Raw genomic sequence first — 23,880 nt, 5'->3', positions numbered from 1 at the left:
ATAGTGTCAGGACCATCTGGAGTTTGGTGCAGACATTTTTCACTGGCTCATGTTGATTCACATAGGGGACAGAGCTTTTGCCATCAGGGCCCCGAGGCTCTGGAACAACTTGCCCGAAGAAATCAGGCTGTCTGAGTCGGTGTCTTCGTTTAAGTCTCTTCTCAAAATCGGAAAGCACATCCTGATTTTACCTGAACTGGCTGTTTATTTTATTTCTTTATATTTCATCATTCACTGTGGTGTTTTATTTCTCTTGTTGTGAAGCACTTTGTACTTTGTTTTGACAAGTGCTCTATTATTATTATTATTATCATTATTATTATTACTACTATTATTCACCCCTGCTCTCTTGACTGCTTCAGGTGGGGACCTACGAGATGGGGATCCTGCAAATGCGATACCCCGTGTGGCCACGGTATGGCTCCTACATGGAGCCGGTGTCGGATTACAGGCATCTGACGGTGGCCACGCTGGAGGAGAGGCCCTTTGTCATTGTGGAGGCAGTGGACCCTGTGACTGGTACATGTGTCAGCAACACTGTACCCTGCCGACGACAGTCCAACAAGACGGAGGCGTAAGTGATGCTGCCACTCGACAACACTGAATAGTCCCGTTCCAACAGCCAAGAAGAGCACATTTACACTCAAAACTTAAAGGGTCAGTTCACCTAAACTTAGGGGTTGGTTGATAGCGTTTTATCACATCTGCTGAATCCAATAACTGAACTGAATCATTAAATGTGATTAGGTTAAGTTGACATATTGTATCAGACAAAAAAAAAAACAGCTGTAGCTTAATTACTTTGCACACCTCATTTTTCATAAGCTACTTGCTGCAAATACTGTGGGTCCTGATTCAGAACTGTTAATACGCTTATATTATAAATGTGGTGATATGCATGAATGTTTAAGTGGGAGACTGCAACAATGTGACGCAACTAGATCACATCACTAGAGAATACCAAAACATACCATCTCACACACACACACACACACACACACACACACACACACACACACACACAACTGTAGTGTGGTGTTACAGAGTGCTGCTTATTTCACCACATAAATGATCTCTGGCCGAGTACAGACACCGGCTTGCAGAGAGCGCATTAACCAGCTAACAGCCAAGTTTCATTTTGGCCTTTAGTTACATTAACATTAATTAGCTAGAGCCATTTTGTCATTTAAACCGGCAAAAGCATCAGTAAAAATGAGTGCCTGAGTGTTTTTTATACTGCTAATAAAAAGAGCAAGAAAAGGAAGATAACATCTGTTATCCTTGGATCTCAGATAGATAGAGACATAGTTTATTGTCCCCGGAGGGAAAGCAAATCCAGGAATTTTATCAACCTAGAACCAGATTTGGCTTCAGCTATCGAAAACCAAACCCTACACTCGATCGAAAAAAAAATGCATGTTGTGCCAACATGTCTGCTCAGATCAACAAAATTTCAAAAGCTCCCAAAGTAATTATACCAAATACAATACCAAATACTGAGGAATATACTGTATATAGGATATAGAGCATTTTGAGATTCTCTATAGTTTGTCCACTTATACTTCAAATCATTTGCTGTTACCAAACTGTGTGTGGACCACATTAAGTCAAAGAAACCATCTTATGCAAACCCACTTTATAGCCCTTTACAGTGCACTCCCACATGCACTCTCATATGTTAACATGCCCAGCTTAATTGATTTTCTATCTAACTTGAGAGTGCCATTAGGTATGAGATTAAGAGGCTCTTCCCCTGCCATTAGCCCAGGTGTGGCTTCTTATCACTCAATGAGGTGATATAGTCATTAGGCTGCTTGGCCAGAGTGCAATATCCCAGGGATCACCCTGTGACCCAATCAGGGAAATATATGTGCTGCATGGTGGGGTATCAATTAGATGGGACGATTAGGCCATGTCATCAATCCTCAACACCTAGAGATTGATATTGGTGTTCATTAGTCGGGGAGAGAAGCACTGGCCATTACCCATTACTGACAATAGCGTTAACGAGAAGAGGGGAACGGAAGATCACGTCCCTTCAGTGTTAGGGAGCACTGTAGTGCTTTATCGCTCATGCTGACCAAATCATAATGCCAGTATAAAAAGTGCATAATTCCCCTTGTCGGACAATGGAACATTTTCGTGGAGCTGGAAAAAAAAAAAAAGAGATAAAGTCAATAAGAAGTTCAATGAGGCGATCGGCACTTTGGTCCGCTGAAGGAGAAACACTGACCAATGAACGCTGCAATGAAGGGTGGCAGATGAGGTAGATGCTTCTCTGCGCTTCCAACTGGCCAACTGAAGATAGATCTCTGTACATAGTGAGACTGGGGCTGCATCTATAGATTATTTTCATTCATTATTAATCTGTGGAATCTGTGTGTTTTTATGATTAATTCATTATTTATTTAGCCTGTAAAGTGTCAGAAAAGAGTGAGATTGCCCATTACAATCACTCCGACCCCAAAGTGACATCTTCCAATACCCATAAATATGCAATTTACAATTAAATAAAACAGAGCAAAGCAGCAAATCATCACATTTGAGAAGCTGAAACCAGCATTTTTCCTAAATGACTAATAGATTATTAAAATTCTCAATGTTAATCATTTTAATGCTGACTGGGACATTTTCAAAACTACAGTTTGACTGACAAGTTGACAGTTGAAAAGTGAACTTATCAGCGCTCTCTCATGGACAAACTATGTAAAATATATTTGGTATATCACTAACCCTCGATGCAGGGTCACCTTTCTTTTATCTGAATCTCCTCCACGCCCCAAAAGTTCCCCCACAGCCCTCAACGCCGACCCACATCAGTGCTTTCTAAATGGGGAGTCATTGGTCATGCAGGTTCTCCATTTCAATACCTTCAATCCTATAGATTGGGCCTGCCCGGCAGACCATCTGTGTAGTTCCCTCATTCGTCCTCAGAGAGGCCTGACAAACAGCCACCACTACCTGGCAAAGACTTGGCTAAAGCAGCCCAAAGCAGTTAACACAAGCCCCTCCCTTTGAGTCACGCATGTTCTCCAGTGAGTTCAGAACAACCTCAAGCTCTCTTCCTCAATGCTTTTGTACTGCAGACAGACTCTTCTCCCTCAGAGCACAGTGGTGGGGATTATTTCAGAGGCAATGCCTCTGGTGAAGGCTGGTATTGACGTGGGAAGATAATGTCATCATACATTAGCTGCGTTCAATGGGAGTTAGATCATAAGTTGATATAATTGAAGTTGAGACTGAGTGCAGCGGTAGATGAGCCCCCTGGAGCCGCAAAGCAACAGGATCAAGTACACAGCACCAAAAAGCTGCCCCAAGCTTCACACATTGGTGGCTTGTGTTTGAAAACTGTAGTAACTTTAAATGGTGTCATGTGATAAATACTGCGATGTGAAGTATACTGCATACAGTCTAGCATAGAGGGTGTAGTATTCTCATGTCTACCCACTGGTAAGTCACACTTTGGACAGAGAACTTACTCACTATGTTTAGTACAGCTGTTCCCAAACCCTTTAGCTGGCTACTGGTGAGGCATCATCATGAAGTGATTAAGCAACAGGCCTACCAGGCACAGGCCTTGGGGCCCAAGGAGTCCTGGGGGCCTTGGCCAGATCCTGTGTGCAGTGACTATTTTTAAGATTTCTCATTGCAAAGTGAAAGGTCTAGTACAATTCAGGTTCAGTATTGACACCATGCAATTTGGGCCCTCCTAATCTGATAAAAGAAATCATAAAACTTCCCCTCTGCGCTTACTTGACTGCCAAAGACGGTGCAGAGGCCTTTAAGGCATTTATGTCAAGGGGCCCTATTATCTCATAATCCATCAATGCATGTCAACGTACATTAGCTGAGTAGTTTAACTAAAGAGAGATGTTCCCCTCTCAGATTGTTTCATTTCAATAGTTCTTACAGACCTAAAGAGGTAAAACTCTGCAGAAAGAAGCAGCTTATCTCATCTTTGAGGGAGGCAGTGGAGAGGTTAGAGAAACGGGCTTGTGACTAGAAGGTACAGACAACATCTACCACTAGTGAGGTGTCTTTGAGCAAGATACTTAACTTAAATCTGCTCCAGTGGAATGGCCAAGAGATCAGACTGTAGATGTAATGTGAATGTGTGTGTCCCTCGTTAAAGAGCAACTAGGCGCGTCTTGGTGACCGAGTGGTAAAGATGCATATCATACTGTGATTGCAACATCCCTGGTTCAATTCCAGCTGGAGGCCTTTGTTTCATGTCATTCCTCCTCTTTCTCCCCTCATTTGCTGTCACTTCTCAACTGTCCGCTATCGAATGAATGCAGAAATGCCCCAAAAAACATACTTAAAAAGTAAAAAGAATAACTGCACCTAGACTAAAAATCCTGCTTGCACTGCCATCCAAAGACTGCCGCATGCTTTCTCCCCACCCTGTGTAAAATGCTACATCACAAGTCCAACAGACCACACACACCTGTGATGTTGGGTGTGGTCAGAAGGGCAAGAGACTTGCACTGTTCTTTTCAAGCTTTTTAAGGTCAATGCAGCAGTTGTTTTCTTCGACACAATTTAGTTTAAAGTCATAGTAAACAAACTATATAATAATTTTGTGTAGCAGAAATGTGTTTTCTTTTTTTTTTTTTTAATCTTGCGACCCATAAAATTCCTTTTGTGACCCCTTCTGGTCCCAGCAGCTGGGAAAAGTTTGCATTTCAGATTTGGCAAATCTGCAGCCTCACAGCTGGGGGAATGGAGTGAGACTTCTACTCCGCAGCCTCTAATTTGATTTTGGCTAATCATTTTACATAAAAAAGTCACCTGGCGCAGCTTTACAACTGGTTTAAGAGGTGAATATTTCAAGGGCTTCTCAGTGAGACTCTTTAAATTTTCTTGAGAAGAGATACAGACATCCACACAGATGGCCGCTGACAGAATAGCGCGCACACACACACACACACACACTGAAATAACTGTCTGCCTGTCACCATCCATAGAGCAGCTTCAAAACATTATTCTAAGAATGTCCACACTTTGAATAAATTACCTCACACAAGCATTTGCAACAATTCCCAAAGACCCATTGTAATGCAACTGGCAGCCTTGAACTCTGGCAGCTGCTGAGACGGGGGATGTTGGGACCACTGTGTTTACTCGCCGTCTGCTGGGGCAGCCTCGTTTTCCTCTAAAGTGTTAATTTGTTTCTGTATGTTGTGGCTCGGCTCTGCCTGCTTGCCACCTCGTCTGATCGTCTCATTGCCTCCTGGTCCTGATGTGTGGGTGCAGAGTCCATTAAACTGAAGGTCTGGGGGAGGTTAGGGGTGACGTGTCATTAGTGCTCTCTGCATTGCGCCCATGGCTCACTAGTTCGCTGCTGCACCACCTCACACAGCCCACCTTATGTGCTATAAAGGTGTGTTTGTTTTGGTTTCTCTGAAAGCAAATAGACATTTAATGGTGGACCACAACCTCTCAAAATGGATCGTCAAGTCTGCCTAAAATGATCCTGCCAAGCTGACTTCAAGGAAAGACGGCCACTCTGACACTTTTAGAGTTTTAGAAATAGATCCCCCACACACAGTAGTGCCTTAATTCATGGAAAAACTCAGCCTCACCACACAACGGGCTCTTCTAGGTGCAGTGGCCTGTATTAGTATTGTAAACTTTATCTACAACTAATGATTGATTTTATTACTAACCAAGATTATTCTCACGTTTATGAATCTACATAGAAATATGTGGCCAAAGTATGCTACCAGTGCAGATTCTGACGTTTTCAAAGGTCATTTAGATCTTTACACCAAATGTATATCTTGTCACACGAAGAACACAAGAAACCTAATTCTAACTTATAATTCTGAGATCACTGCAGACCTTTCTAACCAATCATCCAAAGCAGCCAAAATCTCTGAATTGAACCTCACATTTCCTTTTATTTGCAGAATTAGGGGACAGACTGCTCAAATAAATGTTGAAGTACTTTTTCAGCTCTGATGCCGGGATCAGACTACACGATATAAGCCCATTAAAGTAATTATGAACCAAAAAGAACAAGTGTCAGGCAAGACAACTGCTCATTTTATTACATGTGGTGTGACATAGTGGAAGACAGCCGATGCAGCATCTGTGACTATGTATGACTCTGATTGCTAATCTGACACTGACCAGCTCAAAAGACAATAAAATACCATGTTGTCTGGTCCCAGCATTAATCATTAACATGACCGCAGACTGAGGAGCATAAGCATCATCTGGGCTTCACATAGGTCTGTTAGAAATCTAATTCAGTTATTTTGCCCCTAAAAGAGACTTATTTATGCACATTACACCCTTATGTTAACATGTAGAAGTGAATCAATTATCAAAATGATTGGCTATTCAATTTTCTGCCTTTTGATTTTGACTCTGAAATTCATTAACTAATCATTTTGCGCCACTGTGTACATTCCCTGAAAAAGCAGTGTTCACATTCCTCCTTACACACTTTCATAGTGCGCACACGCACACACACACACAAATAGCAATCCAGACTCTTGTTGAACACCTTTTTCTCTAAATCGGAGCAGAGTACAGGATGTTTTACTATGCACTAGACTCTGTTTTCCCCCTTCTTCCTGACTCACACCACTGGCGTCATCCCGTTAGTGTGAAACTGAAGGACATTTTCATCCCCACGTTCTTGGTAATCCTGCTGATAAGTAAGGGGAATTGATTTCAGCCCTTACATCAGCCTTTTTTATTTGGTATGCTGAGCCTGAAACTGTTCGTTTAGCTTCTGCTGCGTGCTCTGTCTGAAGATCAGTACTGTATGTAAGCAGGCACGCTCTGTCACTCAGGCAGCCTGGCATGTGGTAGGTATTACACAGGCGTATGTTCTCATTAAAACGATTTTGCATACTGTAGTCCACACCACATCCAAGTCTGGGTCAAACTGTTTGTTCTTTGGAAGAGAGGGAGATGTGAGGACAAACAGTGAGGGCAGGGAAGGACAGGTGTAAGTGTTAGTCTAAAACACTACAGAACAAGAAGAGGCTGCTGTTTTTAGAGCAGTTATGGTCTGAAAGCATTTTTCTCCTCATCAGTAAAGTGAGTGAGCTGAAGGGGGTCAGGGGTTTATCTTAAGCTCTAGTCTTAATCTTAAGAATCAGTAGCAATACTAAGTAACAATTTGCTAGCATTACTATCTAGCAAAAGAGGCGACCAATCACCCAATCAGCAACCATGTTATTTAGTCGTTTTCATTTTTACAGATTTTCATTGAAAAACAACCACATTTTTTAAAAAGGAGTAGACTAGATTATAGCTGAAAGTCCATCGATCCACATAACATTTATTGGTAGTTAATAGTTAGCCATTTTTCAAGCACAAATTTGTTTGATGACATTTGATATTATATGAAGATTTGCTGCTGTTTGTATCATTGTAAACTTAATATCTTAAGGTTTTGGACTGTTGGTTGGACAAAACATTACATTTGATGATGTCACTTTGAGTTCTTGGAAATTGTGATGGGAATTTGTCAGAGTTTTCTGATGTCTTATAGACCAAACAATCAACTGATTAATCAAGAAAATATTTGGCAGATTAATCAATAATGAAATAATAATGTAAATAATCGTAATAATGGTTAGTTGCAGCCCTAATAAATGTTTTAATATTGAAAATGTAAGCAGATACATATAAAAATAAATATTACTGCGATGCATCCCTGAATCCCTCCAGACACACACAAATTCTCTGACAGTTGGCAAATTTACATTGACCCCGGCAAATATTGTCACATTGCCCAAACCTAGTTTACATTAAAGAAGGTCTACTGAATAAAAATGGAAAATGCAAATGCAGGGTTTTCCCTGACATGTCTTTGCGCCCCGCCTGAGCCGTATGAATGTAAAAGTAAAAACAATGTGGAGACGGTCCGTCTGATCCCGGTCACAGTGGGCTGGAATCACCGAAGATTTTGGTGAGTAGCTAAACGTAACACTGTCATCTACGCTATCTTCCTCCCTCTCTCACCTTTTCCCAGCCAATGCACAGCGTCTCAGAAAACAAAAGGTATATTTATCTATCATTTTAAATATTGTGAATATCAGCTATCAAGCTAGCTAGCTAGCATAATTCACAACAGTGAAGCAGCCGAGCCCTCTCGATAAGTGTTCGCACCCTGGAGCCCTGACAAGAAGACTGTCGCTTAAGTACTATGCCTATGTTATAAATGCTAATTTTCTATTTTTATTATTATTATCATTAGCAAGCTCCTTTTTGTAAAATAATTAGATGTTAAAATAACTAGACTTGCTGTGATATGTGTAAAAAATAAAATTATTATTTAACTGTAGCAAGTTTTGTCCTTAAGCTTTTTGGGCGTTATTTATAGTAATAATAATGGTCCAAAATGAAATTGCATAGTTTCAAGTCAAACCCCCCACCGCAACACCCAAAGGCTGAACAGCACCTAAGCCCTCTAAAAACAATAACTGGTTTAACTACAGGTTTGCACTGTAAACCTATAATGAATCCCGGACTGAGCCTTTAGTTTGGCAATGACATATCGATGTTTTAAGTGCTCATTTACGACTTTATTATAAGACTTGTCCAAGTTGTTGTCCAAGTTGCCTTTATCCAGTCTAAATAATCCAGCAATGAGTTTCACTCCTGTCTGCCATTGTTTGTGTGAGATTCATTTATGTCAGATTTGTTTTGGTCCGCCCAGCTGTCCGTCCATCTGTCGGGGCCGTGACATAATGCGCAAGCCTGTGGAGTAGCTCTAACTCTCACTCCTGCAAATCCCCCCCCCCCCAATTTCCTGACGTCAGAGCCCCAGCCTCGATATTGAGGAGATGGCTGGTCCTCTCTTCACCTCCGTCAGCTCCATCACCTGCTTTACGTTTACTTCTCAGTTTCTTATTCCTTCTCAGTCATATGTTCTTGTGGAAATCAGCTGAAATAACCAGCTGTATTTGTGGTGTTACCAGAAGAAATAACAAGTAACCAGAAAAATAGAAACCCCTGAAAAGGTCTAGTGCGGCTGCTTGTGTTTCAACATCATTTAATATTTGAGATCTTCGGTTTAGAAGGTATCAGAAAAAGTATTGTTTTAGTATATGACCAAAACTGAGGTAACAAAAATAAATCCAAATAAAGTGGTTTAGACATTCTGGATAAACTGTTGGTTTATCCAAATTACCTTACTGAGTACAATGTCATCATAACTAATAGAATGATTAGCTCTAAATAATGAATGGATTGATGGCCAAAACTATGAAAATAAGACACACGTAAACCAGGACTATCCTTTAAGTAAGCTAGTTACTGCAGGGCTGCTGTATTACATTATATCAGGTGTTTTTGCTTATTACATCTGTGCTATTAACTTGTAGTGCTCTTTTGTTTTTGTATTACCGGAAATGTGTCTTGTAATCCCGTGTAGTATGGGCCGGATGTTTGGCATGACAGAAATAAAAAACAAAGTAAACTAAACTGTACTGGAGTGTTGAAGGTTATCCTTTCTCCTTTCTGCAGATATCAACCCTATTGGTCAATATTTCACAGTAAGCTGATTATATTGGTATTTCTGTATAACCCAAATCATTTATTGGACATAATAATTGGTGATTTTCCTTCAATTGATAACGTATGATGAGAGTTTAATAGCATCATCTATAACAATGAGAACTGAGCAGGCTAGATTAACAGAAACCTACAATGTAAAGAAACCAGTTCTTAAAGAGCAGAAAAGACACAGCACTGACCTCAAAATGAAACTTTGGAGAATAAACTTCACCCAAAATATGTATGTTACTGTCAGTGATGACCAGAACCATCACATTCTCTGTTTTTGTCTCTGTCTTTTCCTTTTAGTATTGTGGGTCACACGGAGCCGTACACAAAACTGTGCTGTAAGGGCTTCTGCATAGACATCCTGAAAAAGTTGTCCCGCACCATAAAGTTTTCCTATGACCTCTACCTGGTCACCAACGGCAAGCATGGCAAGCTGGTCCGAGGCATTTGGAACGGGATGATCGGAGAGGTAAGAACTACCAGCAGCTAATTTTACATGGCAGCAGTCCCACTTCACTCAGGAAGACCACAGTGACATTGCCAAGATTATGAATGAGGTCAATTCCCAGTTACCTGCTTCTCATCATTGCAGTCAACAGTCAGCAGTGAAATAGATGCCAAGATGCAAAACATGCATCCACATTTGCAGGAAAGAACATTGTATGATGATTTAAATCAGAAGATGCTTGGATAGATCTGCAAGCCATTCCTGTAATCAGTGATAGAAGTTCTAAGGTCAATTGAAATTACTCTGGTGGCCTTGCACGTCCAACGCTGAATAAGCTGAACTGAATGCGCAAAGAAACTTTCATGATTATCATAGAGTAGAATAATATTTTTATTAATAATTCCTGAAATCTGAGTTTTTGAAGGATGTTCCTTTAATGTTTCACTGCTTCTTACAGAAATATGTAAAATATCCTGAAATATCCTGACTCCAAAAACCTACATTTTCTATAATGCAGTTCAGTAGTATAATTCCTTAGACCCTTCCTGCCTAGTAAACATCTACACCTTTCAAACTCCTTATACAGTTTAACCTGGTTATAATGGAGGCTACACCGTTATTTAGGTTGTAGTTGATCACTGATGAACTATGGTTTACTTCAAAAAAAACAGTTTGGCTTGTGTGTTAATCCTTCGTCATTGCAGTGAGATGTTTTCTCCCCTGCCTGAACTATAATCCCTCAATCAAGGGAAAAAAAAGGCACAAATTGTCAAAATTTTATTTTGTAACAAGACATCATCATCGAGCCATGGAACCAAAACACATGAGTTTAAAGTAGCAACGTATCATTGTGTGTGTAAGAGTGTGTGTGTCAGACAAGAGTCTTTTAAAAAAACATAAAAAAGGAAAAGAAATTTGAAGTCAAGATTATTGAGTACATGAATAGGTACCAAGGTGACTGCGGTGGGTGAGGGAGGGACTGTTGTACAAAAAGGAGGAGTAGGTGTCCTTGTGAATAATCTCTACAGTCAGATTCCTCTGGCCGGCCCTTAGTTGGCCTTTTTTCCCCCTTTTTTCAAAAACAGGAAGGCTATTGTGCTCAATGAGGCATCGACCTCCCTAGGAGAGCTAATGGCTTGCATGAGGCGGAGTGTCTGGACTGTAAATCTACCGGCTCTCCATCAGTATGATAAACAGCGGTGTGGTGTGGTGTGGTGTGGTGTGGTGGAAAAGGCTGAAAAAGCAGTCACAGGGACTTTTGAACTGTACTGGTGGAACTCCGAGAGGTTCAAACATTAGCGAGAATAGCATCACATCCTATTCAGCCAGACCCCCAGGCACCTTTAGCCTGCAGTGATTAGTTCCACTTGCTGTTTGTAATATTTTGTCAGCAGACACCTTATGTAATAGGCATTATGCTATATGCCGCAATACCTTATAACGGATTAGATGGCGGATCATGCTTTACAATGCAGTGGTGAAAAAAGGCAAGATAACGTCGGGATAGGCTTTCGAGTTGTGTCCATCTAGCTGCTGGGTGGGCGCTAGAAGAACCAGACAGTACATCACCCTCAGGGACAGAGGCCGAGTGTTGACTCCACTGATTGATGAGATTTATCTCAAAGGTCAGCAGTGGACGTCCAGTATTATGTCGGACACTGATACACCCGGCCCGATTTATGATAGTGCCAGACAACATCCGCTCTCCATTCGCACTTTCATCTCACCCAAAAAATATCTCTATTAACTTTCCTCCCGCCACAGGTGTTCTACAAACGGGCAGACATGGCCATCGGCTCGCTGACCATAAACGAAGAGCGCTCTGAGATTATTGACTTCTCAGTGCCGTTTGTGGAGACAGGGATCAGTGTGATGGTGGCCAGAAGTAACGGGACTGTCTCACCTTCTGCCTTTTTAGGTGAGAAACTGTGCTTCTCTGAAGTAATGATGACATAAGGCTGTGGATGTTTTTGGCTTTGCTTGAAAAAATGTGCTCAACTTAGCTTCTCATTGGGCACTGTGGTGGCCTACTGGTTAAGTCACATACCGCATACTGTGATTGTAATGGAACTAGTTCGTTCCAGCCGGGGACCTTTGTTGCAAAGCACTCTCCTTTCTCTTCCCCCCCTCCCCTCATGTCCTTTCACCTCTCTACTGGTTACTTTTTACTTTTCTGTGTGTGTATTGTCTTTTGTGTGCTTTTTATGCTTTGTATCACTTTTAATGCTTATATATTTTTAAAATGTTTAATAATTTGTAATCAATTTTATCTTATTTATTTTTATTTTTGTCCTCTTGGCCTTCTGGCTCATTTACAGTTGTTTCATTGATTCATTAATTGATTGATAATTACATTATGTGCTATAAACGAAAGTCTTACAGGCTTTTCATTTGTGGAATAGAATTTCGTTGCCTTTAATGCTGATATGACATACTGTAAATTCATGATGGTAGAAAAATTTGCCTTTGTTTTAGTTTGCCCAGTTTTCTTCATCCCTACCAACAGATGAAGTTTGAATCTTGAGTGTCTCAGTGAGCTTTTCCTTTCCTTCAGTATATTTCACCTGCCTGCGCTCCGTGTCCTCTGTCCCTGTAGAACCATACAGTCCGGCAGTCTGGGTGATGATGTTCGTCATGTGTCTGACTGTTGTGGCCATCACAGTCTTCGTCTTTGAATACTGCAGTCCAGTTGGATACAACCGCAGCCTGGTCACTGCCAAAGGTGAGTCTCGCCTCCCTCCCCCATTCATCTGCTCATCCTATGTGTGCTTGATAAGCAATACTCATGGGGGGGTTTGTTGTTGTTTTTTGTTCTGTTTTTTTAGCATGTACGTACATGCTAAAAGAAACCGATGCTTTCTTATCATTCTACATTGGAGCTGATGTCTATAAACTGTAGAGAAACAGAGTTTTTTGCTGAAATACACAACACAAAGACAACTGTCTCTTGAAAGCCAAGTTGATATGTTGATCATTCTGTGGCAAAAAGACACTATATGAGATAAGAGATTGTTTTGGTTTAGTTAGGGGTCTATGTAAAAGTACAGTGAGCTCGAAATTTAGGTCTACCCTCTTTCAACAACTGTAACCTGGCATATTTTCAGAAACTGCATCATTAGTATGTAAATAGTGGAGAATAGCATCCTGGAAAAGACAGTAAGACTGTATATTTTCATTCACATTCCTAATATGCGTATGGAAGTTTAGGTTGCATTAAAATTTGAATTATGTCATGATTTTAGCACATAACAAATGAGGATGAAATGAAAATGGCAGTTAGCCTTTTCATTGGAATAATGGCAACATTCCCTCAGGCGTGTTTTGTGAAATGTGTCACTCATCCAAACCAGTGGGCAGGATATAACATATAACATCTAATCAGCTACACACTTTACATTTTATTTTCAGGTTTAGGTACCGTATAACGCATTTCAAAAAACAAACTGAATGTCCTTTTCACATTTCATTATTATTAATGCAGGGTACATACATAAGTATTTGTCAAGAGGGCATTTGTCATAATGCTGAAAAAAGCAGCAAATATTTATGGGCTTAAATGAATTAATTTTAATATTGGCATCCCTTAACTTCTACATAGAAAGGCGATAAAACACAGAAGTCTCAAGGGGCTTTAGAGAACATGTGAAGTCCAAGCCTATTTACAGTGGCCACATATTGGATCAATGCCTGGAAAATTGAGATACTGCAGTTTCATCTCTGAGCCATGTGGTCTATAAAATATCGTTTAATGGATGAAGAAAGGCCAAAGGGGCGCCGCTCATGGCTCGGTGTTTGTTTTTATGTATTTTAGGATGTATCCCATATATGATTCCAAAATGCAAGGTCAAATTTGACATGTTCTCATTGCATAACAAGGACATCAAATCGGTTTTATATCTTAGCTTAGACATGTAACTGAGTTTTACCTGAACTGAGTTATTTTTCACACTACCAAACAAGACAGCTGCTTCACTGTTGTTGTGTTATTGTCTGCCATAAATCGGTCTGCTGACATTTGACATTTATTTTCAAGTTAACGGTGTAAGATCTCTTCATCGCAATGACAACACTGACATATTCCAATTCGCATTGAAATCCTACACCAATAACACAGGTCACCTGTCTAGATCTAATTTTGTACCACACACCCAGTGGTGCTGACTGGCACTGAAAACAACACAATCCAGCTTTTGTCAAAATTTCAGCAGCCCGACTTATGGACACAACAACACTAAACTACTTATTTTGTTGTTTAGGTAGCGTAGCCAGTGTACAGTGATGAGTGCATTTCCTCCAACATTGTCCACCGTGTATAGACTGATATCGAGTCATGTTCTCTCTTGACTTCATCCTTCCTAGATCCCGGAGGTCCCACCTTCACTATTGGGAAGTCAGTGTGGCTGCTGTGGGGAATCGTCTTCAACAACTCGGTCCCCATTGAGAATCCAAAGGGCACCACCAGTAAAATCATGGTCCTGGTCTGGGCTTTCTTCGCTGTCATCTTCCTGGCTTCCTACACAGCCAACCTGGCAGCCTTCATGATCCAGGAGCAATACATCGACACGGTCTCTGGACTGAGTGACAAAAAGGTGCAGAGCTCTGTCACTGTCATTGACAGTCCTGTGTGTGTTGTCAAGCGTGTTGTTGTGTTTGATGTACAGCTTAGGAAAAACACAAAGTGGTCTATTTTGGGTGTGTAAACAGTGTGTGGTAGAGCTATGAAGGCAAGTGGCAATGTCATGGCTGTGACTTTTCACTTTCCCAGCAAAATATAAAAGGATTCATAGAGTAAGTGGTGAAATTGAATTACATTCCCAGACTCTTTAGATGGGAATGTCTGTGAAAAGCCTATGAAATGTAATACAGAAGTGGATTTTCTGGGCAGGCAGTGATTATAATTTCTGGTATTATCTAATGCATATTTGTCTGGCGTGAGGATGTGTTTTATAGGGTTATTGACAAGGAAATCCATGTTAAACTGTCAGCACAAGAAATGGTTTGTAGACTCTTTTCTCGCAGGCAACCGAAGGGATTAAAGAGGCATTTGAGGAAAAGACCAAGCTGTCCACTGCTCATTACGATTCTGGCAAAGTAATTTACAATTCTCATCTCATTATACATTTACTCTGCTATGCAGAGAAAGAAACAGAGCCATTTTGACAGCGAGTCCATAGATTATTGAATAGCATTCTGCATGGCAGCATGGAAGGGAATGGAGGGTTGAACTGCTGTTTGTCCAGCTGTGCTGAACCCCTCAGGTTAAGTAAATGTAAATGAGGTACAAGATGAAGCCACAGAAAGTGACCTTGTATCTGAGGAGAGAGTGATGAAGACGAGCAGAGCTGCTCTAAGGACACTGCGCTGTGTTAAGGCAGATGATTACCTCATCCCAACAGAATAGACACTTCACTTATAAGACCTTGTGATAGGGTAACACATCCTGTTAACTCTGACATCACCCAACCTCCTTCAATCCACCATTTGTGTCTGACACACTACATCTCTGTACTATGTAATACCAGTAAGGTGTATGCAGAAAATGTTTCAGCGACATGCTGTGAAGATATAGAGAGGCAGCTTAATTTAAAGTAGGCTACAAGGACCGTCCTCACCAGAAAAATAACAGCATTAGCTGTTTGGTCAAACACTTTACACAACTGATGTTTATATTCTCCTGACAAGAGACTTCTTGTGGTCTTGCAAATAATCAGTGTTCCCTCTCAGACATCAAGGTACAGGTAGTTGTACAGGATGTTGATGTAGCAGTGCAAAACCTTTTGGAGGGGAGGTTGTAGCACGTTTGGGTGTACAAAGTGTCTGACTTTGACACCACAGATGACGGTTTGCATCTTGTTTCCTTCCAACAATCAACGATGGTTTCGTTTAACTATGAACACAATCCATCCCTAACTCTAACAAGGTAGTTTCAGTTTCCTAAACCCAACCTTAACCATGGAGGTGGAAGATCAGGAAGTGCTCATTTTGAAGGGCAATGACAAAGGGCCGACTAAGTATTTTCATTGGTCGCACCGGTGCGCCTGAAATTTAGTAGGCCTGCATGTGCTGTGCATGTCTCTGTGTGTCCATGTGTGACACTGTACTCCTCCCACATTCCTTACACGTGAGAAATCGTGAGCAACATCACAGCCTTAAAACATAATTCAACACGAAGAGAAGTATTGATTATTATTATGTTTTCGTCAAGAAAAATGCTGCGGTGCCCGTTCCACCTCTCCCAGGGTTTGAAAGGCCCAGCCCAGACCCGACATCATCAGCGGAGATAACTGTTTTTCCTGTCTCTCATGTCCCTGGTCCTAAGTAGCCTTATAGTCTACATCATTAACAACAAGCCTCTTCCACACGCGGCTCACAAAAATCAAAAACACCAGTTGTGTTTTTTTGGGCGACTTTATAAAACATACTGCTGGCGAAGAAAGTCAACAGAGCAGTTGGATACAGAGAGAGAGAAACAGAAAGAGGCTGGGCAGGGTGAGCCGATATGTGTGCAGTAGTTTGTGAGTAAATACTAAAATAAGGTGGAGAATTTAGTAGAATTAAAATGGTGAAATAAGAAATAACCTACTGTAAATAGGGTAATGTATTACTCTATTCTTTCAAATTATATATATATATATATTTTCAATAGACAAATATAAAAAGGTTTTGTATTTATTATTGCAGTTTTGTACAATAAATGTTCTTAAAATACCTCTGCCCTATGTGAAATACATCCTAGTAATACAGTTAAGAGTACAGTAATAACTGCCATGCAGTTGCCATACCAGTGCTTTACCCATTCATATTTATATTGAAAACTTAAGAAAAGCAAATATATCATGATACATACAGTTACCGTCTGTGCTTCAAATTATACCGTGATATAAATTTTAGGCCTTACCGCCCAGCCCTAGGTGTACCTAAATTATGTGCTGGTGCACCTACATAATAATTTATATTGTATTATTTTGTCTCACCAGTGCCACCAATGTAGAAGGTTAGGTCTGGAGCCCTGTAAAGCATGCTTCATTAGTGTAAGGTGCCAGGACTTGTTGGCCATGTGTAACATGTAATTTTGTTATTCTGTGTTCCTAGTACTTTCTAGGGTTGCTCCTTTATAGTTTAGTATATTGTTTCAGTTTCTCAACAACTGCTACTCCTGTCTGTTATGTACATGAACCTACTAGTTCACGTCATGGAAGAGTGATTCCTCCTCTGAATCTTATCTGAATTGAGGGTCTAAAGATGGAGGCTTTTGTATGCTGTACAGAATGTAAAAGCCCTCAGGGACAAACTTGTGATTTGGGGTTTGATATCAGAATGCAGAAGAGGTCTGGTTCATTTTCAAGAAGTCCTGACATGATATTGCCCCTTTTCTCATACACAAACTTTAGCTCAAATTGTCCCTCAACTAATGTACTGGGAACATATTTGCATAAGGTTAATGAAAAAGTGCAATTTTGTCGATTGCATTTCCACCCGGTCCCACTTCCTGTCCTCACAGCTAATTAAATGCATATAGTACTGCCAAAAGCAAAAGGATAAAATGAGAAGTTAATTTCTTACTGCAGACAAGAAAAAGGATGAAGGAAATTTGGATCTCTTTGGACACAGTGTCTGACTGCCGGGTCTTTGAGCTGTAGAGATGTGTAAATTAACAGAGCAAGAGGCCAGCAGGATAACTAGCACAATATCACTTGTGAGTTGAGGCAGAAATCACAAAAATGTGTGGTGAATGTCATTGTATTAGCATCTCAAAGCTTTTTATCTGGGTCTTACAGCTAGTATAGTGATAGAAAAGAGCACTGTAATGAAGTCACAAAACAATCATCAGGGTGATGGGACAAGTTGAATTTGATTATTTGCTCATATGCCAAGGTCTCCACAGTGATCATTACTTAGGTCAAATATTTTTGTCGAAAAGAATTATACAATCTTTATTCAATTACATGTGCAATCAATCAATATCACAAATCATTTTTGTCGTTATCAATTCTTATTCTACCTCTCTCGACAGTTTCAAAAGCCACAGGAGCAGTACCCTCCGTTCCGCTTTGGTACGGTCCCAAATGGCAGCACAGAGCGCAACATAAGGAGTAACTACCCTGAAATGCACTCCCACATGGTCAAATACAACCAGAAGGGAGTAGAGGATGCCCTTAACAGCCTCAAAACAGGGTAGGTGTCTGCCAAGGATAGTAAAAATATATTTCCAGCAGACCTGAGAGCCAAAGCAGAGCCAACAGTTATATAATGGCCATTTAAGTAAAAATCCTTTTCTTTACCCTGCTAGGAAACTGGATGCCTTTATCTATGATGCTGCTGTGCTGAATTACATGGCTGGCAAAGATGAGGGCTGCAAGCTGGTGACCATTGGCAGTGGGAAAGTGTTTGCTACCACTGGTTATGGCATAGCCCTGCAGAAAGATTCACGGTGGAAACGACCCATCGACCTGGCCCTGCTCCAGTTCCTGGCTGATGGTAAATTCTTCATATATATATATATATATATATATATATATATATATATATATATATATATATATATATATATATACACACACACACACACACACACACAATAGATGCAGAATTTCATAGAATATTACCAGCAATGCTGTAATATCTGTATTTGTAAGTTTCCCCATAAACCTGAATGGAAATAAATGGATATGGAGAGATATTAAACAATAAAAGCTGCCATACACATAAAAACAACAAAGTGGCTAGGGGGGAAATGGGTATGAATATAGGATACAAAATTTCATTATAGTTAAATGAATACAAATGAGAGACATTTCATAAATGCATGTCAAAAGGATGTTCCAAGAGGTGATTTATAATGTGACACTTATTCCACTAACCTAAGCTCCTCGGGTTATTTCTAAGTTATTTCTAAGCCTCAGGCAAAAGCTGGTCACCTTTGCCAGAAATATGCAATAGATGGTAAGAGGAATAATACAGCACATTGCATAATATGTCAATATTATGCAATATGTATAATATGTTTTTTAGAGTGAATGAAGCGCTACATTTATGTACCGCACCAGAGTCACAGGGAGGTGGTCGGGGTGGATGGTGGCTGTACAAAACGCAGGACTTCAACATCATAGACCAGGGTCAATGCAGACTTTATCTCTATTAAGACCATATTTCCCTACCATATTACCAAGTGCCGTCAGTACCTTAACATAACCATAAAAATGTTTACTAATACTAATAATACTATACGAGCAGATATTGCATTGCAAGATCGGATATTTGGGTAGAAAACAAATGAAATACGTTGTCCTGGTGATACGTTCAGTAACAACAGTTTTGCGACTTTCATTAATTAAAGTTTAATTACATTAATTAACAACATTTCCTCATTATGTTAATAGAAAACATAATCCGGCCAGCATTACATTTATTCCCAAACATATTTGCTGTTGTTACAAAAGTTGTATATGAACATAATTAGGAGATAGGGTTGGAAAAAAACTTCTGGTTTATAGTGGGCGGTTTTCAGACTTGCCTCTAATCTTTGCTTTTTTGCTTGTGAACTATTAGATAATTTTACCTCTGCAGTCTTCTAAAAATGATTTAACTAAAACAAGAAAAAAAATTTAGAAGTGGTCACAACCAGTACGCATATAACTGGTGGCACGGAGTTGCAAGTAGACATACAGTAGCTTGTTTTAAGGGGTCACAAGCTAAAAAGAAGGGAATCATTGCCTTGTACTAATTTTAACATGCATTTGTAGCAGCCGTTATTTGCTTTTCTTTTGTCTAGAAGAACAACTGCTGTTTACTTAAAAAAATAATAAGTGATCAGGATTGATTTTGGATTCACTAATTCAATAACAACGTCATACAGTTGTGTCTGGGGTGCTGGTTATTTGAGAGAATTTCATTATCCCATGCAAATGAATTTCATAAGAGGTTGGAGGGCGTTTCATTACTCACGCAAAGCCAAATAATTCTAGTGTTATGCAAATAGGGCTCAAGTCTCTATTCTGTGCTCCTCACTCACAGGTGACACACAGAAGCTGCAGACCGTCTGGCTCACAGGGATCTGCCGTAATGAGAAGAAAGAGGTGATGAGCAGTAAGCTGGACATTGACAACATGGCGGGGGTCTTCTACATGCTGCTTGTGGCCATGGGCCTGAGCCTGCTGGTTTTCGCTTGGGAACATCTGCTCTACTGGAAACTACGACATTCAGTCCGCAAATCAGAGCGCCTGGACTTCCTCCTAGCTATCAGTAGAGTAAGTAATCCTAACATATGAAAAATTCCAGACAGCACAAGGTGGTTTATGTTACTACAATATATTTTATTATTATCTTCCACAATATTTAAATATTTGGTCTATGGCATTTAAGAGGCAACATGGGCAGTACAACGCTTGGCATATCTTCCACAAATAACAGCTGTTGTTGTGAAATGTTTGTAATTTGTGTAAGGAGTAGGTCTCGTTTTATAGCATCCACTAAGTTCTGTTAAAGTTATTTAAATGCCACACTTTTTGCAGACAGAAGTTGAAGGGAATGTAAGAGTTACATATGTGACGGCCTTGCTGCATGAAAAAAATGCAGTTGTAAAGCCTGCTGTCTCCTTCTGAGGTATCCTTGAAAACATAGCTTTAGAAATATTGGCAATGCAGTCACAACCAAAAAAGTTCAAGGGCAGCAACAATTAAAAAAAAAGATAGTAAAAAAAAAAAAGTTTAAAGCAATAAAAGAACTTTGTGTATACCTGTTGAAATATTGTCATGGTCGTGATCCCTGAGAAATAAAATTTAAATTGTCCTATTAAAAAACCTTCATCTGTGTGCCGACAGTAGTCAGAACTGAGATTAAGTATTCGAAACAGATACACAATTTAAAAGTAAAATAAAGCTGGTGGGATAAAAATGGAGAAACTAATATGGTAAGTGCATGACCAGCAACTCATTTATATGCCTGAGCTTTTTTAAGATCAAGCTCTGGGCAAACAACATTTCAAACACAGCAACACAAACATGAAACTTCCAGAAAAAACAATGAATATTTTTTTGCATATTATTGTTTTCACCTCATGTGTATCAGTAAGTTATTTGAAATTTTATAGAAATTGACCAAAATTAATCACGGTATCTGTGGAGAAACATGACTAAAAACCTTTGGGAGTTCAGCAGATTGTTGGTTCATTCTGGTATCTGATGAGGCTTAAAGATTGTAATTTCACCCTTCCGTCTCTCTGCAGGGCATCTACAGCTGCTTCAACGGAGTAGAGCAAACTGACCACAATGGGAGCATGCCAAGTCCAGACATCACTACCAACTATACACAAGCCAATATGCTAAAGATGCTGCAGACAGCCAAGGACATGGTGTCCTCTGCCAGAGTGGAGAACTCTCTAGACAATGCCACAAAAACAATAGAGAACTGGAGCAGACGGGGGGCCGACAATGTGCGAGCTGGCCTGCCACCCAGAGTGACGACCACAGACATGACCCATGGCCGTCTGCCCTATATCTCCAGCATCACAGACAACCACTCACCATACCCTCAGAGGGCCCTCACACCCACCTTCCCAGTTCATTATGGGGACACCTCCACCCAGCCCCTCCTGGATAAGCCCCGGGTGGTGACCCGACCCAATCCACTCCGCTACACGCTGCCGCACCGCAGCAGTCAGCATGTCCTAGAGAGGACTCTGCCGATCTCCAGCCTCAGCAGCCCTCATATCGCCATGCGGGACCCTGCTCCCTCTGGTACTTCTAACCCCCACCACAGCAGCAGGCTGTATGTGGAGAACCAGGCCCGGCACCCGACGTCCCCTTTTGTTCCTTACAGGGAGTTCCAGGTGCCCGATATCTACGTGGAGCACAAAGCTCCGCTGAGGAGGAAGTTTAGCTACCCCCCTGACTGTGTGAGCCGGAGGAGGAGGTCCCATAGTTACATGTTTGATGCTGCAGACCCCAGAGTGAGAGGTGACTATGATGAACCTCGATCCTGCCTTGCTGAATTGAGGGCCAATCACCTCCTGAACAACCATGCCCCTGTTGCTGCTGCCATGGCCTGCACTTCAGGACACTACCCGGGCGGCAGCACCAGCTGCAACTCCTGTATGAAGTCCTATCTGGAGCCTGAAATGGATGACATACCACTCCTGGGGAAGGACAAACTCAACCGCCGCGCCTCATTTCTCAAAGCTACATGGGGCAACGATAGGATCCATCAGGTAGATGAAACAAAGCCCTCCACATCCACATCTCCCTCCACCCGTGTAGACATGCCTGACCTGTTTCCACGGGTGGTAGTGGCCAACCAAAAGCCCAAGCTATACGGCAGTCTGGGGCACAACCTGTCCTGCTTCCCCTTGGCTGCTGAGCCTGCCTACTTGGACCCAGCCCACATGGGTTCCTACCCCTACAAGCAAAAGCTCAAGTACTCTGAGTCCACCCGGCTGCCCTCCTACAGGGAAGCCATACTGCAGAATGCCGCTGCCCTGCGCCGCTCCTCCTCCACAGTGGTGCACAGACACTACTCCACCTACCTGAACTCGTACACAGACTTACCAGTGTATGTGGGACCACTGGCCCAAGGACCGTCCCAGTTCTACGACGGTTCTAAGGACATGTGCCACTTGTTTCCCTGTACAAGCCACTGCCCAGATAGCGCAGCAATGCTGCCTCGTATGAGTGACAGACATGTGGTTTACCACAACAATATGTTTGGGCCCTACGATGGCACAGGAAAGAGGGAAGACCCAGGCCCTGGGAACAGAGAGCGGAGGCAGGTGTTGGTGGCGCGCAGAGTCAACAGTCCCTATGTGCCAAAGCCCTGGGGCAGAGTATCCAGCCTGGAGTCTGAGGTCTGAGTCTTCATCCTTACTAGACCTCCACTAGGCTCTCAAACTGAGCCCCTATGAGGAGGGGCATGCCTGGGGGTTCTCCCCTCAGCCTCTGGTTAAAGCAAAAATTTTACTCTACACCAATAGTGTATTTGAGAGTGCTGACTCTCAATTATCAGTGCAATAATATCTTGGGCAGCGATATGCAAAGGAGAACACACTGACAAGCAAATTACTGCTGGGACTTTGTAAGCCAAACTTAAAATACTAATAAAAGAAAAGGCAATGTTGAAAAGTATTTAATACATAAGAATTAAACCTGTTGATTGTTATTTAAAGGATTTTTAAAAGCTGTGTTGCTATGTGAAAGATTTCTGGGAGACAATATACTGTAGCCTCTCAATCTGACTACGACTTGAGACATTTCTTTTTCTCATTTCAGTACCCACCATGTCAAATGAGAGATAAATTATTAAGATAATTTTGTGATCAAACTACTGACATATCTTCCCTGAATTTTTTAAGTCCGCGACCTTAGCTGCGCAGTTGCTCTGAGGCTTTCTGCTCCATTGTTCAATAATGTAATTTGACTGGGATTTTAAAAAGGGAAAACCATAAAAAGTATCACGTGTATTTCCATTGTTACACTACCCTTTAATAAAGAACAAGGTCATCTCAAGGGCCTTTTGGAATCATCTGTCATCTCAATCTGTATGTTAAACATGCTCTCACATCGTACAGTGATATAATGAATGTGACACTCTACTTTTCACTAGTGCTCTATTATACACACAATCTGTTATTTTAATCTGCCACCTCACACAGAAGGATAATTATGTGAATACAGTAAATGTATAAAGTTGATATTGAGTGTCTACGCTCTGATCTTGGGCACTATGTGCTCCAACAAAGGGCCTCCAACCATTAAAAGGAACAATCTAAAGTATAAAAGGAATAGTCTGATAAAACTGAATCCACCAATCCACTTGGCTTGCAGCAGAAGGCTAGATCATGTCAGGTATACAGCAAATAATCTTTCATTTATGCATATTAAAATCACAAAAACACATCAGACCAGCGGCTC

General features: G+C 41.0%; 1 protein-coding gene across 2 annotated transcripts in view; it reads left to right on the top strand.

Annotated features, from left to right (window-relative positions):
• Nucleotides 1-23,488, top strand: part of grin2ca (glutamate receptor, ionotropic, N-methyl D-aspartate 2Ca) — a 63,591-nt gene extending 40,103 nt beyond the window's left edge. For both annotated transcript variants that reach the window (XM_044181668.1, XM_044181669.1), the window contains exons 5-13: nucleotides 363-574; nucleotides 9,832-10,000; nucleotides 11,744-11,897; nucleotides 12,576-12,701; nucleotides 14,339-14,568; nucleotides 17,994-18,154; nucleotides 18,270-18,457; nucleotides 19,994-20,226; nucleotides 21,204-23,488. In XM_044181668.1, the coding sequence (XP_044037603.1) occupies nucleotides 363-574; nucleotides 9,832-10,000; nucleotides 11,744-11,897; nucleotides 12,576-12,701; nucleotides 14,339-14,568; nucleotides 17,994-18,154; nucleotides 18,270-18,457; nucleotides 19,994-20,226; nucleotides 21,204-22,823 (3,093 nt within the window). In that variant the 3' untranslated portion in view covers nucleotides 22,824-23,488. The remainder of the gene's footprint in view (nucleotides 1-362; nucleotides 575-9,831; nucleotides 10,001-11,743; nucleotides 11,898-12,575; nucleotides 12,702-14,338; nucleotides 14,569-17,993; nucleotides 18,155-18,269; nucleotides 18,458-19,993; nucleotides 20,227-21,203) is intronic.
• The last annotated feature ends 392 nt before the right edge of the window (nucleotides 23,489-23,880 follow it).

The sequence above is a fragment of the Siniperca chuatsi genome, linkage group LG21 (genome assembly GCF_020085105.1).
Source record: "Siniperca chuatsi isolate FFG_IHB_CAS linkage group LG21, ASM2008510v1, whole genome shotgun sequence".
Classification (NCBI taxonomy): Eukaryota; Metazoa; Chordata; class Actinopteri; order Centrarchiformes; family Sinipercidae; genus Siniperca; species Siniperca chuatsi.
This window is presented reverse-complemented; position numbering and strand designations above follow the sequence as displayed.